The following is an 18,720-nucleotide window of genomic DNA, read 5'->3' as shown; positions in this document are numbered from 1 at the left end:
GAATGATGCAGTGTATGACTGTAATGCTGAGCTCTGATACGTAATTGAAAATACATCGGAGAAGGCAGCACTGAGGCCTGGAGGATTTTGAAAATTACCAGGGAATTTTCATGAACCTGGCGGCAGCTGCTACATAACTTTTGAGTAGCTTCAACCCAGCACTTCATAACCCGGTCAATCTGACGTTAGCATTTCCCATTATCGATCTGGTATTGTATTGTAGCCAAGGGGATCTGTCGCTTTTGTACGAATTCCTGTTGATCGGAGATCTCCGATCTCCCAAGATGGTCTGCGATGACAACGTCTTTGGTCCAGTAATCAACCACGACTGTCGCGCGGCGTTTGACTTCACTCTCCTCTTCGAGCAGACCATTCTCTCCATTGCACCGTCCGCGCTGTTTCTGCTGCTAGCTCCGTGGAACTATGTATACTTGCTGCGGGGCGCGCGGAAGGTTCAGCCAAGCTTTCTGGCCTGGTGGAAACGAGTGAGTCTACACTTCTCATGTGGAAACGCCGGACAATTAACTCCCACAGCTCTCAATTCTGGTCCTCGGGGTGCTCCAGATAGTGCTCATAGTGCTATGGGCACAGCCATCAGCGCCGGCAACCAAGGCCTCGGTTGCAGCTGCGGCCTTGGGCCTCCCCGTGGTGCTGGCCATCGGGTTGCTCTCCCACGCTCAGCATATGCGGTCGATCCGTCCATCCACCCTGCTCAATGTCTACCTGTTCTTGTCTCTGCTGTGTGACATTGTGCAGACAAGGACATTATGGCTCCTTCACGGAGCAACGGCCCTTGCGGGCGTCTTCACCGCCATCGTGGTGTTGAAATTGGTTGTTTTGATGGCAGAAGCAGCAGAGAAGCGGCGACTACTGGAAACCAAACATCAAAATGCGACAATTGAATCGACCAGCAGCGTCTGGAATAAAATGCTGTTCTGGTGGGTAAATCCCCTCTTGTGGAAGGGCTCCCGTACGATCCTCGAACCCAACGACTTGCAGACGATTGCCGAGAAGTTGCATGGGATCGCATTAGAAAGGGTTTATCCCAATATTCTAGCAGAAGGTAGAAGCCCTGGATCTTTCATTCTTCAACGATGGAAAGACTGACCAGTGCATATGTTTAGTTACTGACCAGGAGCAAGAATATGGTCTCTTTGTCAGCCTGATGCGCGCCTTTTGGCTCCCGATCGTATCTGCGGGTTTCCCACGATTATGTTTGCTCGGCTTCACCTTTGCGCAACCATTTCTGATCAATCGTACCGTGAATTTCGTTGGCCAGCCGCTAACAGAAGAGACCAAAAATGCGGGATATGGTTTGATCGGGGCGTTTGGGTTGGTGTATATTGGCCTAGCAGTAAGATAATTCTCATTTTCCAAACTAATCGAGCGATTGCTGAAATCAAAGATAGGTTTCTACAGGTATCTATACCTATACGATGAACCAGGTCATGATCATGGTTAGAGGGTGTCTGGTGACAACGATCTACCGCCGGACCCTCGCGCTGAACACACATGAACTCGACGAGTCTGCCGCCATCACTCTGATGAGCACCGACGTGGAACAGGTCATGGTAGCGTTCGAAGACACCCATGAAGTGTGGGCAAATGTGGCTCAAATTGGCTTGGCTGTATGGCTCCTTGAGCGACAAGTGTCTTGGGCATGCGTCGCTCCAGTCACTGTCTCACTTGGTCGGTTATCTCGCTCCTTAGTTCAAAGCCTATACCTAACAACACCTAGCCAGTATCGTCGTTTCCGGTCTCCTAGCCCCAATGATTGGTAAAGGACAGATGCAATGGAATGAGTCTATCCAGACGAGAATCGACGTAACCGCGCGGACATTGGGCCAGATGAAAGAACTGAAGTTGCTGGGGCTGACGGATAAATTAACCTCACTCATTCAGAAGCTGCGTACTGCCGAGATTCAGATCTCAACCAAGTACCGAATGAAATTGATGACAATTCTGTCCGTCTGTACGATTGTCTCCCCATTATATTGTCTCATGAAGCCCGTCTTAACTTCAAAATAGCCCAGATTGCGCCCATTTTCGCGCCCGTCGCAACATTTGCTATGTATGCGATCATTGCTGCAATAAGCTCACATGAGTCACTACTGTCTGCTCAGGCCTTCACGTCCCTGTCGCTCATATCGATTTTGTCAACCCCAATTGTCATTTTGACCCAGTCAGTGCCGGTAATTGCGGCTGGCATGGGTGCATTGGCACGGATCCAAAATTATTTGTCGACGATCCCGCGACAGGAAAGAAGAGAATTGAACGTACCAGTGCAGAGTCAGGCAGAATCGATTCTAGCCATCGAGAAGCCTCATCAGGTTGGAGAAGTGAAATTTGCAAATAAAGATCAGCCTTACGCGATCACGGTCGAGCACGGCACGTTCGGCTGGGAAAATAAGACTGCCACTCTACAGGACATTCATTGCAAATTTCCGACTTCATGTTTGACGATCATCATTGGACCTGTTGGGTCAGGTAAGACGACTCTTCTTAGAGGCCTTCTCAATGAACTGCCTAGAATCGAAGGGGAAATATTGGTTCATGGCTCATCCCTCGCATTCTGTGACCAAAATCCATTCTTAATGCACGCCACCGTTCAAAAGAATATCATTGGCGAGTCAGTCTTCGACTCAAAATGGTACCACATGGTCTTGAAGGCCTGTGCATTGGAAATAGATTTGGCCTTGCTTCCTCTAGGAGATCAGACTATAGTTGGTAGCAATGGTATGACGTTAAGTCGAGGACAAAAGCAACGGATCGTCAGTGGATTCGCCCCCAAAATTCACATCAAGCTAATTTACTGCTCTAGGCAATCGCCCGTTCGGTCTACTCAAAAGCAAGCATCGTCATTCTCGATGATGCACTGAGTGGGCTCGATCGGCGCACTGAAAGACAAGTTTTCAACCAGGTGTTTGGGAAGGAGGGTCTTTTACGCCAGCTAGGCTCGACTGTGGTACTGGTAACACACGCAAGTAAGTAACCCTTTCTCTGTGAGAATTAATCTGACAGTTCCACAGATTACCTTTTACCGGGCGCCGACCAAATAATTGTCCTAGGTCGTGAGGGAAACATTGACAGCCAAGGAACCTTTCAGAGCTTGCGAACAACCAATGGCTTTGTACAAAAGCTGTCGATTGAAGAATACACAGCGACAAATGACAATGGTGAAACTGGGACTACGAGCGCGTTATCAACTCAAGACGATCTCGTGCGAGCTGCCGAGACTGATCTGAAAGACCGCCAAACAGGCGAGTGGTCCGTATATGTGTATTACTTACATGCTGCGGGGAAGATGAATTTCATACTCTTCTTGATATTTGTTCTACTCGTTGCGTTTTGCTACAATTTCCCTAGTCAGTTGCACTTCACAATAAACTCATGCTGCGGTGAGCTAACATCGAACTAGATCTATGGGTCCAGTGGTGGTCAGATGCCAACGAAAAGAGCTCGAATGCTAATGTGGGATATTATTTGGGAGTCTATGTTGCGCTGGCGGTGATAGCAATGGTGTCTCTGGTTCTATCCTCCTGGTATTTGATGGTGCGAATTGTCTCTAGATCAGCAGAGAGGCTACACCAAACGGTGTTGAGGACGGTGATGAGGTAATTTCCCTCCATGATGAAGCCCTTGGATCAAGCTAATATACCATAGGGCACCTCTATTATTCTTTGCCAATACTAGCGCCGGGGCCATTACCAATCGTTTCAGTCAGGATATGCGGCTCATCGATATGTCGTTACCGATGGCGGCCATTAATACTGCGCTGTGTAAGTTCGGCGAGAATAATTCGAAGAACGAGACTAACGCCGTAAAGATGCATTTTCCTGTCTCGTACAGATCGTCATAATCTCAGTTTCATCCACTTATATGGCCGTCACGATACCTTTTGCTTTGGGTGTCATTTATCTGGTGCAAAAGTTTTATCTGAAGACATCACGACAACTCCGTCTCCTTGATTTGGAAGTAAAGTCCCCGCTGTATTCAAATTTTATCGAGACTTTGAATGGACTTGTGACCATCCGGGCCTTTGGATGGTCTTCGCAACTGCAAGAACAGAATACCCGACTCCTTGATGAATCTCAGAAGCCCGTCTATCTGCTGTATTGTGTCCAGCGATGGCTAACACTAGTCATGGATATGCTTGTGGCATCTTTGGCCATGATCTTGATTATCTTAACAGTCTTCCTGAAAGGGTCAACCAGTGGCGGTGCGGTAGGAGTGGCCCTCGTCAACATCATGACCTTCAATTCGGGCTTGACCAACATGATCAAGTGGTACACGTCCCTAGAAACGGCTCTTGGGGCCATCTCGAGAGTGAAAAAGTTCGAAATGGAGACTGTGTCTGAAGAACGACCGAACTCGACATTGGGACTTGTGGATCCAGAGTGGCCTCCATCGGGAAGTATTGAGTTTCAACGCGTGTCCGCATCCTATGAGTGAGTAGACACTCGCCTTTCTCTAACATTGGCAACGAAGCTAACAATTACCAGCAATGGATCTTCCTTAGCATTGAAAGACATCTCGATGTCAATCAAAGCAGGTCAGAAGATTGGCATTTGTGGGCGCACCGGCAGGTAAGTCTAAATGTCCGCCATGACCCTCTCCTATTATTCTAATTTGCCTCCAGTGGAAAGAGCTCATTGATACTGTCCCTCTGTCAGATGATCGATCTCAGCGGTGGCTCTATCTGCGTAGATGGAATCGACCTCTCCACCTTATCCCGAGAAGTCGTTCGTTCCAGGTTTAATTCCATTACGCAGGAACCCTTCTTCATCCCAGCCACAGTGCGTTTGAACCTGGACTTTACTGAATCGCTGCCAGACAAGGCCATCATCGAGTCTCTTCAGAAGGTCCACCTATGGGATTTCATTAAGGAGCGCGGCGGACTAGACGAGGACCTGGTGGCTGATGCATGGTCATTGGGTCAGCAACAACTCTTCTGCCTTGCGCGAGCATTATTGAAGAAAAGCCACGTCCTCATCCTGGATGAAGTGTCTAGCAGGTATGTAACCTATCACGATCATTGAATATTCAAAACTCTCATTCATACTGAGAACTACTCTACAATCAGCTAACATTCACAGTGTTGATTCCGAAACGGACAAGTTGATGCAAGTCATCATTCGCACCGAATTTGCTAACTCTACAATCTTCTCCATTGCGCACCGTCTCGATACCATTTTGGACTTTGACAAGATTGCATTCCTGGACAAGGGCTCACTGATAGAGTTTGACAGCCCCACGACTCTATTGGAGAATGAATCTTCGGCTTTCGCCCGGCTCTATAATGGTTTACCCGATTCGAGCCTTTAGGGCCTATTGTCAAGGAAGATCTGTCTAGAGTGTTTCTCTGTGAGCACTTGGGTACACATGTTACCTATTACATGGATTATTGAATAGTATAGACAATATGACGGAAAGATGGTGGAAATATTTATTCACGGTGACTTGAACCTTATGGCTGAGAATAGGTGTAGAGGCCTTTTAGTGTTGATTATACTTTGGACTGTCACACATGTACATTCAACGAGTGTGTTACATACTACATATATAGTTGAGGCTCTTGTTTTTTTTTCTCCTAGTTCTTGATTATTTTATCGATTGAACATGACTCTATATCAGCTCAATCTCTTCAGCGTGGTGATTTAACACTCCCGACCCGAATATATATTTCTGGTTGCTCTATACAACGAGGAGATTGCCTACGTATTAGGCGACAATATATATCAAATAGATATCTACGAGGCTAATATAGATGAGCAATAGGATTGAATAGTTTTTAAATGCAAAACAAAAGGAGAAGAATAAGAATGTCAATATATTCGCAGGGAGATGCACTTTGGCTACATCCAGTATGATATTCCAAGGTTGCCCGGCAGAAAATTAGTCATCAACACCTCCCGGGCCGCCCTCAGAAAAAGCGGTGATAGCTTTCGACATCACCTCGAGACTCCCAATTGAAAAACGTTGTCCATACCGAAGACTCATCTTCAATGATACCTAATTACATACCATGGCCACTTAATTACATATCATCTTTCGACCTACTTCTTAACTGAAACTTCAAGTGTCCAAACTACGCAGACTAAAATCCCAAGGAAGGAAAGGCGGGGAAGAAGATCAACCAATATGATTGAAGGCCAAAGTGGCACATCCACTGTAGGATGATCGATTGTTTCTGCGAGACTGCCAAAATCAAATGAACGCAAGTATGGTAATGAAATATTTAGTTCCGCCACAGTGAAATAAATTAGTCACTCACTATGCTGACCATCCAGGAGCTGCTAGTAGTAGCGCTGACCGTGTTCCTAGGTGGATCTTCGCGTTAAATGCTGACAAGGCTGACGCTGACTCTGCAAGTCGGATCATGCCCAGTAATATCCCGGGCACTCATCAAGATGTTAATACAGATCAGAACTGACAGAACTGTTCTCCACTTGATTGAGTGTGGCATTACGGGTATTGTAAGATGCTTTATGGACCGATAGTGCTTACGACCTTTCGAGACACACACCACGAGACTTGATACTAACAGATCAAGCTGCTAGCACGTGAAGACACGATAAGGTTAGTATTGCAGGGATGTTGATAGGCACTGCATAGCTCTATTGTGTGAATGTACAGGATCTGGTTGACTTTCACATTGTGCTTGAACTTCGAGTCCAATACGAGAGACCTCTTTGGGTGATTATTCAAACTCAAGATCTTCTTTACATTATCAATTTATCGAAGGATATCGGATGGACAATAGTAAGTTATGGCACCTGCACTAATAGAAACAGTTCCCGTTCCAGTCAATGGAAACGCAGTGAAGGAGAAGGCAAGTTACTGGGCGAAGTATCTGGCATCGACCGAGCCATGCCAGTTTCCTACCCGGAATGATGGACTTGACGGAGAGAATCAACGGAAAGAATTGCCTATGGGCATAGAGACGTTGGAGATGCGGGAATTCTGCAAGTCGCAGGAGATATCTCCGATCAACGTGTTTCACCTGGCATGGGCCATGGTGCTTCGGTCCTACGCGAGAACGGAGTCAGTCTCTTTTGGATACCAGACAAATGGGCTCGGACTGCACGAAGACGAGAATAGCGGCATCGTACTGCCGTTTGCAGTCAAGATAAGGGAAGATTTGACCATTGCCGAAGCTCTGAGAAACATTGCAGCAGATTACAGCCTGGGATTGGAGCACCGCAACGAATGGCTCTCCGATGAAGCGACGTCTTTCCACACGAAGTTAGTGTTGTATACAAGTCTGGGCGTGAGGCAGCAGGAGGAGCAACTGGATGTAAGCAGTTCAGTAAAACGAATTTTGTAAAAAGACTAATATTGTAGAATGCGATTACGCTGCATATCACCGATGCTGGCGCCGATATCCTCGCGAGTCTTGAGTTCTGGACGGTCTTGTTGTCCGAAGGCCAGGCCAGCAATGTCATCCACACACTGCAGCGAGCCGTTTTTTGCATTCTCCACTCACCTCACGAGGAGATCACGGCACAAGATCTGTTCAGCGAAGCGCATCGAGCGCAAGTTTGGGGGTGGCATCAGACACGCCCGGAACTTGTGAACTCCTGTATGCATGAGTTCGTGTGCGAGAAATTCAATCAGCGCTATCGCGAGACCGCAGTATCTGCGTGGGACGGAGAACTCACCTATCAGCAACTGGGAGACTTGTCCTCCAGCTTGGCCCACCACCTTGTCTCTTTGGGCGCTGGGCCCGAGGTTCTGATCCCTGTGCTACTCGAAAAATCCGTGTGGGTGCCGGTTGTATTACTCGGAATCTGGAAAGCAGGCGCTGCGATTGTGCCTCTGGATCCCAGCAGTCCTATAACGCGTCTGAGAGACATTTTCATGGAAGCGAAAGCAACTATTCTGGTAGCATCGCCAACGCAAGCAGAGAGAATGTCGCAATCTGTCGATAATTTCGTCGTTGTTGACGAGCAGTTGTTCCAAATGTTACCGAAATATAGCGAGGCACCAGTATCGTCTGTGACTCCTCAGAATACCGCATATGTGTCATTCACATCTGGATCCACTGGGAGGCCAAAGGTAAGTCACTGCTGAGTCAATGTCCTATCTATGTATCACGTTCTGACGAGCGCAGGGAATCTGTGTCGAGAATGCGGCGTTTGCGTCGGCCTTGAGGAGACTACAAGGTGCATGTCCTGCGACTGAAGCCTCACGGTCCCTACAATTTGCCTCCCACAGTTTCTCCCCCGCACTTTATGAGATTTTCATGCCCTTGGTTGCTGGTGGCGTAATCTGTCTGCCGTCGGAAGAGGCCCGCCGGAATAACCTCGTCGAGACATTGAACGAAATGCGCATCACATGGGCAGTTTTCACACCATCGCTGCTTAAAGAATTGAACCCAGACGAAATTCAGTATCTTGAGTCCATAGTGCTCGTCGGAGAGCCCCTATCCCGATTCGAGGCTGCACCGTGGGTTGCAAAGATCCATGTCGTGTTTTGCTATGCATCAAGCGAAAATGGCTTGATGGCGTTCAACGACCAAATGGGACAGACCTCCGACGTGCGAAATGTCGGCCATAGCGATGTCGGATGGGTTGTCGATCCAAACAACCATGACCGATTGGTGCCCATTGGCGTCGTTGGTGAGCTGTTAGTTCATTCGCCGGTCACTGCACGAGGCTATCTGAACGACCCTGAGAAGACGGCCGCCGTGTTCATCGATAGACCACCTTGGTTCGATCCGAGTCTGCAGCTGGAGGGCCGGTTTTGCAAGACCGGGGATCTGATGGCGTACAACTCGGACGGAAGTCTCAGTTTCGTCGGCCGCAAGGATTTCATGATTAAAGTGCGCGGACAGCGAGTCGAGATGGGAGAAGTTGAGCGACGACTGGCCCATCCACGAATCAAGCAGTCAATTGTATTATTTCCCGACTCGGGCCCTTGCAAACGTCGTTTGGTTGCGACTGTTTCGCTTCAAGACTTGCCGCTTCCCAAGATAAAATCTCAACGGAACCCGCTGGCACTTTTAGAGCCAGTAGACATGAGATCAAGCGCGGAATGGGTCGACGCCATGAGAGCCCAGATGTCCAGGGATCTGCCCAGCTACATGATTCCCGAGATATGGGTGCTGCTGGAGAGCCTGCCGCTCACTTTGTCCGGAAAGGCCGACCGTCAGAAAACAGTGCAGTGGCTGGAGGCGATGGACGATGAGACATACGCGTATATTACAGCTCTTGGCGAGGAGGAAGACGTCGATGAGCAAGAGACCCCGATGGAGCAGTTGCTGCGCCAAATCTGGGGTCAGGTGCTGGCTCGAGCCAGAGTGCCCCGGAATCGCTCATTTCTCAGCCTCGGTGGCGACTCCATCTCGGGCATGTCGGTGTTGTCCCAGTGTCGACGGGCAGGCGTGAAGTTGACTTTCCAAGATATCCTGCGAGCTCAGAATGTATCAGAGCTAGCAGAAAGAGCAATTGCAGCGCTGGAAGCGAAAGGGTCTGAGGACAGCGATCTTGTGGGAGATGAGCTCACCTCCGAGAAACTCATCACGTATAAAGATGCACTACTAGAGGCGGGCGTGTCCGATTTATCCAACGTCGAAGATCTATATCTATGCTCGCCTGTCCAGGAAGGTATCATTCTCAGTCAAGGGCGAATCTCGGGTCATTACTGGATGTATGTGATCTGGGAGGCCGTTCCATCTCATGGTCAAGCGATCAGCATCGAACGCCTGACAAGTGCATGGAGTGATGTGGTTGACCGGCACCCCATCCTGAGAACTCGATTTGTGCGAAGCCCATCCGGAGAAGCACAATTGACACAGGTGGTGGTCAAGTCTTCAGAGGTGTCAGTGATTCATCAGCAGACGAAGGAGCCATCGTTTCCTGGAGGATTCGCGGACACTCAACTGGTTGCCGAAAGTGGCAATCTCCATCAGTTGACCATCATGACGAACGATTCTGGACAGATGTTCTGCAAACTGGAAATGAGCCACGCTATCGTCGATGCCTTGTCATTCCCCATCATACTTGGAGACCTCGGGCGGGCATACGCTTCTGAGCTGGTGTTACAGCCAGCAGCACCGCGCTATAGCGAGTATATTGCGCATATCCACAAAGGGTCACTTGAGCACAGCATCGAATACTGGAAGGATTATCTAATTGACGCGACACCATGTCATTTCCCCTCGCTTGGTGGAACAGATAGCGCTGCCGATCGGATGCAAAGCCTTGAGGTGGACACTGGAATCCCCGCAGCCACACTGCATTCCTTCTGCCGCCGCTACGGTATCACTCTATCCAATGTGTTCCAGCTCGCATGGGCTCTGGTCCTTCGGGCATATACAGGGTCGGACGATGTGTCCTTTGGTTATCTGACGAGTGGAAGAGATGCCCCGATTGAGGGCATCATGGAGCACGCGGTGGGGCCGTACATCAACATGCTCGTCTGTCATCTCAATCTGGACGAAAGGGCAGACGTGCGGCAGTTGATGCTGCAGATTCAATCGACATTCCTGGATAGTCTTCCCCATCAGAACTGCTCGCTAGCAAACATCCAGCACGCACTGAGCTTATCTGGCCAGGCCCTGTTTAACACCGCGATGTCTGTCTCTCGCGTGGTTCCAGATAAGGTGACGATCACGGATGGCACCAGTTTTCAGATTACGGAACTATACGACCCGACTGAGGTATGGAATAGACAGACACTCTCTTTTGGCCAATTTCTAATGTTTCATAGTACCAAGTGTCGGTAAATGTAGGGATCTCTAGTGACAAGGTCGACGTGCGATTCAACTACTGGAGCTCATGGGTAGGCGAGATTCAGGCGACTCATATTGCGAGCACCTTCACTCAGACCCTACGCTCGATCGCACAAGGTCTGCCAGATCAAAAGATTGGCGATGTGAACCTTCTGAGCGAACTGAGTATAAATCAGATCTCGACGTGGAACTCAGTCAACCCTGAGCTTGTGGATGAGTGCATCCACCATCTCATTACACATCAGGCAGACCGACAGCCGCATCATCCGGCCATTGAGTCATGGGATGGAATCTTCTCATACGCACAGCTAGACGATCTTTCATCGAGACTGGCCCACTACTTGGTCGGTTTGGATGTAGGAATAGGTCCCGAGACTATGATACCTCTGTGTTTCGAAAAGTCAATCTGGACGGCTGTCGCGATGTTGGGAGTGCTAAAGGCGGGTGCCGTATGCTGCATGCTAGATCCATCGCATCCCGTTGGGCGACTGCGCAGCATCATCGACAACATCAAGGCACCCGCAGTGTTAACGGACGGCATGAATGGACTAGATACCGAGTTGCTGTCTGAAATTTGTACCGAATCAGTCGTTGTAAATGCCGGATTTGTCAACAGCTTGCCGAAGAAGCATGGTCCTGCAAACACATCAGTGCGACCTGACAATGCGGCCTTTGTCGTCTTTACATCTGGATCTACAGGCACCCCAAAAGGTATCGTGATCGAGCACAGAGCCATTGCGTCCAGCTCCAGAGCGCATGGCACGGCCATGAAGCTGAATGGAGACGCTAGAGTGGTAGGTACCTAAGAATTCAAATAGCAGTGTGTATAACTAACCATGAACTAGCTGCAATTCGCGTCCTACATCTTCGATGTGGCGATTCAAGACCACTGCACGACGCTGATGCGAGGAGGCACTATCGTGAAACCCTCCGAGTACGAGCGCATGAACGACCTGCCTGGAGCAATGAAACGTCTCCAGGCCAACTGGGCTAATCTCACTCCCACGGTAGCCAGCTTATTACTGCCCGAAGATGTCAACGGATTGAATGTGTTGGCGCTCGGTGGCGAACGCATCCGGCAAGAGACGGTGGATTCGCTCTCAAACAGTACCAACTTGACATTGATTTATGGACCAGCTGAGTGTTCCATGACAATGTCCGCCAATTTTGGAGTCCGGCCCCATTCCAGCTCGGCCAACTTTGGCTTTGCATGCGGATCATTCATGTGGCTGACGGAAATTAACAACCACGATCGCCTGGCCCCAGTAGGCGCCGTAGCAGAGGTCATCATCGAGGGACCGATTCTCGCTAGGTGCTATCTGAATCAACCGGACTTGACGGAGCAGGCGTTTATCGAAAATCCAGAGTTCACACTCAGCCAGAGACTGGACTTGGGTCCTAGGCGAATGTATAAAACGGGGGACCTGGCTCGATATAATGCCGATGGCTCAGTCAGTTTTGTCCGACGAAAGAACATCCAGTCACAGGTGAAGTTACGTGGCCAGAGGATTGAATTAGGCGAGATCGACTTTCACCTCTGGGGCAACGAATGGGTGAAACATGGGGTGGCCTTCATGCCAGCATCGGGGCCCTTCAAAGGCAAACTTCTCGCTGCAGTGTCTCTACAATCCATCGCATCCCCTAGTGACAAAGAAACAATCCATGTGGTGAGCGATGCACAGCGGGGCGAAGTGGCTATCACGATGTCCCAGGTGCGTGAATACTTGGCAAACCATTTACCATCTTACATGATGCCCGAAGTCTGGGTAGTGCTCGAGCACTTCCCGCTGAACACGTCCGGCAAAATGGACCGGAAGCGAGTGATCGCATGGATTGAGGGCGACCTTTCAGATGAGATCGTGCGTCGAATTTATAATGCCGTGGATGATAGCGATCCATCTCAGCAGGCGGCGACGGGCATAGAGAAGAAGCTCCAGGCTGTCTGGAGTAAAGTGCTCAACAGGCCCATTGAGAAAGTGCCTATCAACCAGTCTTTTGCCAGCCTTGGAGGGGATAGTATTACTGCAATGCAAGTTGTCTCAACTTGTCGCGCCACGGAGAGCATCGTGGTCACAGTCCAAGACGTGCTTCGATGCAAGAGCATTTCTCAGCTAGCATTCAACACTCACTCCGCCCAGCAGTCGACCATCTCGAAGGACGAAGAGCTGGATGTAGCATTCGCTCTCACACCGATCCAGCAAATGCATTTTGACCTCGCCGTAGATGGCTCTTATCACTACAATCAGAGCTTCATGGTCTCTGTCGCCAAGGAGATTTCCGTGGCGGACTTAAAGAAGAGCATCGAAGCAATTGTACGCCAACATTCGATGCTTCGCGCCCGGTTTACTCGTTCCGAGGATGGCAAAACCTGGACCCAACGTATCACAATGCAGGTGGAGGAGTCTTATCGCCTGAAATCGTACAACATCTCTAACGAGGAGGAGATGCGACCGTTGATGCTAAAGACGCAGGAGAGCCTTGACTTCCAACAAGGCCCTTTGTTGGCGGTAGATTTTATCCATCTCAATGGTAAACAATTCCTCTCTCTCGTCGCACACCATCTGGTGATTGACTTCGTCTCGTGGAGAGTTATCCTACAAGACCTGGAGCAACTGTTAGCCTCTGGAACCTTGCAATATGACGAGAAGCCGTTTCCCTTCCAAACCTGGAGCCGCCTGCAAGAAGAGTACAGCAAACAATTCCTCACTCCACAAAAGCTTGTGGGCGACGTTCAGCCTACCGACTACGCATTCTGGGGCATGGAAGGGGTGCCGAACCTTTTTGGTGATGTCATGCACGAGAGATTTGTTCTCGATGAGATGACAACAAGCGCACTGCTGGAAGGATGTCATGAAGCCCTGAGGACGGAACCCTTGGATATCATGATTGCCGCCTTGAGCTATTCATTCGCTCAGAAATTTGGCAGATCCACACCATCAATCTACATTGAGAGCCATGGCCGCGAGCCATGGGATTCCGCCATTGATTTGTCCCGGACAGTAGGCTGGTTTACCACCATGTATCCGATCACACTAGCCAAGGTTGAGAACATCATCGAAGCTGTTCGTCAAGCAAAGGACCTGCGCCGTAGAACGCCAAATCGTGGCTGGTCTTACTTCACATCTCGGTACTTGAATGAGGAAGGCAAGCAGGCATTTGGGCATCATGGGATGCCAGAGATTCTCTTTAATTATCTGGGTGTACTGCAGCAACTGGAACGAACCGATGGTCTACTTCACGCAGTGGAGCTGAATGAAGGCGAGTATATTGATATTGGTGCTGAAGTGCCTCGCAGTGCACTCTTTGATATCGCTGCAAAGGCTGAATATGGGCGGTTACAATTCCATTTCTTCTTCAACAAGAACATGAATTATATCGCAGAGACCAAGGATTGGATGCAGGCCTTCAAGATGACTTTGGAAGAGGCAGCAGAGCAACTTATTCTCCTGAAACGAGAGTACACCCTTGGCGACTTCCCTCTCATGGATTTCACGTACGACGAACTCCAACAATTTGTGGCGCAGAAACTCCCCCAGGTTGGCATCACGACCCTCGCCATGGTGGAGGATGTATATCCCTGTTCCCCAATGCAAAATGGAATTCTACTCAGCCAATCCAAAACTGGCAACAACTACCAGTCCTTCTTTTTGTGGGAACTGAAGCCAAGAAGTGGTCCTTTTGATGAAGGAGATATGGCACGTTTCAAAGAGGCATGGCAAGACGTTGTCGATCGCCATCCATCTCTCCGAACCAGGTTCATGGAAAGTTTGTCGGGTGACTCTGCCTTCCACCAAGTTGTGTTGAAAGCTGAACCCGTGGAGATACTTCGTCTCAATGGTGACCCACAGGATCCCGTTGAGGTACTGAAACAACATCACCAACATTTTCAATACCAATCAGGCAGACTGCACCATATGTCTATCTGCATCGGAGACAGAAAGGCGGTTTGCAAACTCGAAATCAACCACGCCATTGTCGATGGCATCTCTATTGGCGTTCTGGTCCGAGATCTCGAGCAAGCTTTCAGCCATACGCTCAGAGGGACTGGTCCGCTTTACAGCAGTTACATCTCTTATCTCCAGAGAGAACAGAATCTCAAGCAAACTGACGCTCACTGGAAGAACTACCTTTCAAAAGTCGAGCCATGTTATTTCCCGGCCTTCCAAGGCCAGAAGCTTGGCGAGGAGCGAGGAGATCTGGAGGTCGAGTATGTTCAGCTGTCGAGGTCGGCAGCCAAGTTACGAGAATTCTGCTCTGAGACCGGAATTACAGTTTCGAATGTCATTCAACTAGTCTGGGCCATTGTACTGCGGAGTTACACGGGACAGGATGATATCTCTTTTGGGTATCTGACATCAGGTCGTGATGCATCAGTGCCTGGAATCCAAGACGCCATCGGAGCTTTCATTAATATGCTCATCTGCAGACTAGACATCCAGGGGACCGAGTCCGTGATGGATTTACTGGAGAAAGTCCAAGATGATTTCCTGGCAAATCTACCCCATCAATATACCTCATTGGCCGAGATACAGCACACTCTACCTTTGGGAGGAAAGCCCCTGTTTAATACTTCGCTCTCAGTACAACGAGCGGCTATTCGTGACGACGCCGAGCTGCAGCTTAAGATGGAGAGGGTGGAAGCATATGATCCAACGGAAGTAAGTTTGACTCGGCTGATGACCAGATAAGAATTCTGCTGACACCATGATAGTACGACGTGACGGTCAATGTCGAGGCCTCAGATGAAGATGTGCAGATGGTGATTTCCTACTGGAATGCGCAGATGTCGCGGCAGCAGGCACTTCTGGTAACCAGTCTCTTCAGCCATACGTTAAACGTCGTACTCGGGAATCCTGATGCGCAAATCAACCACCTGAATCTAATCGACGATTCTGCTGGCGAGCAAATTCAAGAGTGGAACAAGACTGTGAATATCGAGGCGGATTCGATCGAAGATAAAATCAGAAGCCATTCAGTTGAACGGCCCGACTCAGTGGCTATCAGCGCTCCAGATGCTACTCTGACCTACGCAGAATTAGATCACTACTCCTCTCTGATGACACAATACCTTGTGGAATGTGGTGCGACGGCACAGCTTGTCTCTATCCACATGGAAAATTCAGCTTGGGGCATAGTTTGCATGCTCGCTGTCTTGCGCGCTGATGCGACCTTTGTGCTTGGCCAGGACAGTAGCCAGTATGAAAAAGTCAAGATGACACTGGTGTCGAGAGAGAGTCCAGGATCACCCCCATCACAAGATAATGCGTCAATCGTGGTTAGCCAGACATTCCTCGATAGCCTGACGACCAAGTCTCCTGTGGTCTCGGGCGACAGGGACCACATCGCGTTTATTATAGATGGAGTCCACATGGATCGTCAGGCCTTCTATACTGGTATCCACCAACTTGGTAAATCTTTGAAACTCAACTCAGGGACGCGCACCCTGCAGCTCGCTCCATACACATCAAATGTCTCGATGACGGAGATATTCGGTACTCTGAGCCATGGGGGATGCATCATTGTGCCTGCAGTACATGACCGGTCGATTGATATTGTCTCATCTATCCAAAGCCATAATGTTAACTGGGCCTGTTTCTCGCCTTCTATCGCCCGATTGATGGACCCCGAAGAGGTTTCGTCACTCCAGACACTCCTTCTTGTTGGGGAACCTGCCGGGTCGGACAATGCTACCCTCTGGGCTCCTAAGCTGGATTTATTCAGTGGATACTGGGTGAAACAGGCCTGTGGCTTTCCTCTCATCAATAAATTGACTCCCAATAGTATACTGCCTGCGGTCGGTGGCCCAGGTGGTCCGTGCAGGATTGCGAGTCCCTGGAATGAGGAGCAACTGGCGCCCGTTGGCTGTGTCGGACAGTTGATTCTGGCAAGCCCATCACTGGCTCGGGAGTTCGTTGATTGTGCTATCACAAGCCCTGCAGTGTCTGGAAGTCCAAATGGTCTATCCCAAATTAGATTGGCCACTCAGCTAAGAACTGGCGATCTCGTTCGCTATGCCATCGATGGTACGATTGAGCTTGTTCGACAGAAGGATGACTTGTTCAAGGTGAATGGTCATCAAGTACAGTTCGACAAAATTGAAAGTCACATCAGATCTTTCGATTATATTCGCAATGTCGCTCTGTCAGACCCTAAGATCGGGATCTGTGCAGATCAGTTAACAGTCATGGTGACTTTGGCCGCGGTCAAGCCACCAACCGGGGATGGCCTGTCGCCCAAGACAATTCACGCGACCGGGCAAAATGGATCCGCTATCAAAGCAGAAATTTCTCGGATTCGAGAAGCAATGCTGGAGTATTTCCCCTTGTATATGATTCCCACGGTGTGGGCAGCCGTTGACATGCTTCCCCTTCACGCGTCCGGTGTTGTGGATCGAGCGCGAACGGTGAAGTTTTTTGAAAACATGGACCACGCTGAGTATCATAACATAATGGAAGAGGCTACTGCTGCATCTAATACACTGGAAACCTCGGTGGAGCAGAAGATGCGAGAAATCTGGAGTCGCGTCCTTCACCAACCAGTAAATCAGATCGGAACCTCGCGGTCTTTCTTGAGTTTGGGTGGCGACAGCATCACTGCCATGCAAGTCGTTTCTCAGTGCCGTGCAGAGAGAATCCGTGTCACTGTTCGGGATGTGCTCCGTTGCCGGACCGTGTCCGATCTTGCATCCCGAGCTGAGGTAACAGGTTACGTCGCGCCTCTCGAAGAGGATCCTGAAACTCCATTTGAACTGAGTCCAATCCAGCAGACGCACTTTGAGCTGGCGCCGAATGGACAGAATCATTATAATCAATCCTTCTTTGGGCGTATCGGATGTCGCCAGATCTCTCCAGAAGAACTGAGAGGCGCAATTGAAGGTTTGATAATGCAGCATCCCATGCTGCGAGCCAAGTTCCGTAATAGTGACGCTGGATGGATGCAAACTATATCCAGGACAGCAGACCAGTCATATTGTTTAAATCATCACCGTGTTGAAACCATCTCTCGAACAAAAGAGGTGATTTTGCGAACCCAGAGATCCCTGGACATTGAACAGGGGCCCATTCTCGCGGTTGATCTATTCGATATCTCAGATGATCCGAAGAATGCCATCTTTATCGTTGCTCACCACCTAGTGGTTGACCTGGTTTCCTGGCAGGTGATGTTACGTGATCTGGAGATTCTACTGCAGAAACAGAAACTACAGACACCTTCCACGTCATTCCAGGCGTGGTCTCGACTGAAGGCCGGCAGACTTGAGAGTATCACCCCTGAAGATGTCCTCCCGATCAATATTCCTGAAGCCGACTATGCCTACTGGGGTCTAGGCACCGCTTCGAACACGACTGGCGAGGCGTCTCATGAAGCCTTCGGTTTGAGCCAGGAGCATACGAAAGTACTGCTCGGTTCTAAGGGATCAGCTGCCTTAAGAGTCCAGCCAATCGATATAATTCTGGGAGCAGTGGCACATGCCTTTGTAGCCACGTTCACTGATCGATCCCTGCCGGCCATCTTCAATGAAGGCCATGGACGCGAGCCATGGGATGACAGTATCGATCTATCGGACACGGTAGGTTGGTTTACCACGTTATACCCTCTTCACATCAGCCACAACAAAGAAGAACCCATCCTAGACGCCATCAGAGGCTTCAGGGACTTACGCCAACAAGTGCCTGAAAATGGCAGGCCCTACTTTGACTACCGATATTTAACCGCCTCGGGGAGGCAAGCCTTCCGGCATCACGCGAAAGCAGAGATCATGCTCAACTACACCGGGCCTTATCAGCACTCTAAAAATGCGAACGCCTTCTTTGAACCGATTCACTTTGATGAGATGAGCTTCGCTGCTGATATCGCTGCGGAGATGCCGCGTGGCTCCTTGATTGACATCCTGGTCAAGGGTGAACCAGATGGCATGCGGTTCTACTTTTTCTACAATAAGCGGATGCGCCAGCAAGAAAAAAGTCAAGGCATGGATTAGGAAGTGC

General features: G+C 49.6%; 2 protein-coding genes across 2 annotated transcripts; both read left to right on the top strand.

Moving 5' to 3' along the window:
* Positions 1 to 284: 284 nt before the first annotated feature.
* On the top strand, positions 285 to 5,325 carry N7457_001179 (ABC transporter; the record flags this gene model as incomplete). Its single annotated transcript, XM_057172225.1, has 14 exons — positions 285 to 485; positions 535 to 1,063; positions 1,125 to 1,354; positions 1,410 to 1,689; positions 1,739 to 1,972; positions 2,029 to 2,771; positions 2,822 to 2,984; positions 3,030 to 3,365; positions 3,419 to 3,614; positions 3,664 to 3,779; positions 3,827 to 4,448; positions 4,503 to 4,586; positions 4,640 to 5,014; positions 5,097 to 5,325. 14 exons carry the CDS (start codon positions 285 to 287, stop codon positions 5,323 to 5,325), a joined length of 4,338 nt encoding a protein of 1,445 aa, XP_057036128.1.
* A 1,427-nt stretch (positions 5,326 to 6,752) lies between these two features.
* Positions 6,753 to 18,713, top strand: N7457_001178 (nonribosomal peptide synthase; the record flags this gene model as incomplete). Its single annotated transcript, XM_057172224.1, has 7 exons — positions 6,753 to 6,762; positions 6,807 to 7,297; positions 7,345 to 8,058; positions 8,114 to 10,663; positions 10,714 to 11,529; positions 11,581 to 15,393; positions 15,447 to 18,713. The coding sequence occupies 7 exons, from the start codon at positions 6,753 to 6,755 to the stop codon at positions 18,711 to 18,713; spliced, it is 11,661 nt and encodes a 3,886-aa protein (XP_057036127.1).
* Between the last annotated feature and the right edge of the window lie 7 nt (positions 18,714 to 18,720).

The sequence above is a fragment of the Penicillium paradoxum genome, assembly GCF_028828445.1.
Source record: "Penicillium paradoxum strain IBT 22861 chromosome Unknown utg000002l_segment0_segment0, whole genome shotgun sequence".
Classification (NCBI taxonomy): domain Eukaryota; kingdom Fungi; phylum Ascomycota; class Eurotiomycetes; order Eurotiales; family Aspergillaceae; genus Penicillium; species Penicillium paradoxum.
This window is presented reverse-complemented; position numbering and strand designations above follow the sequence as displayed.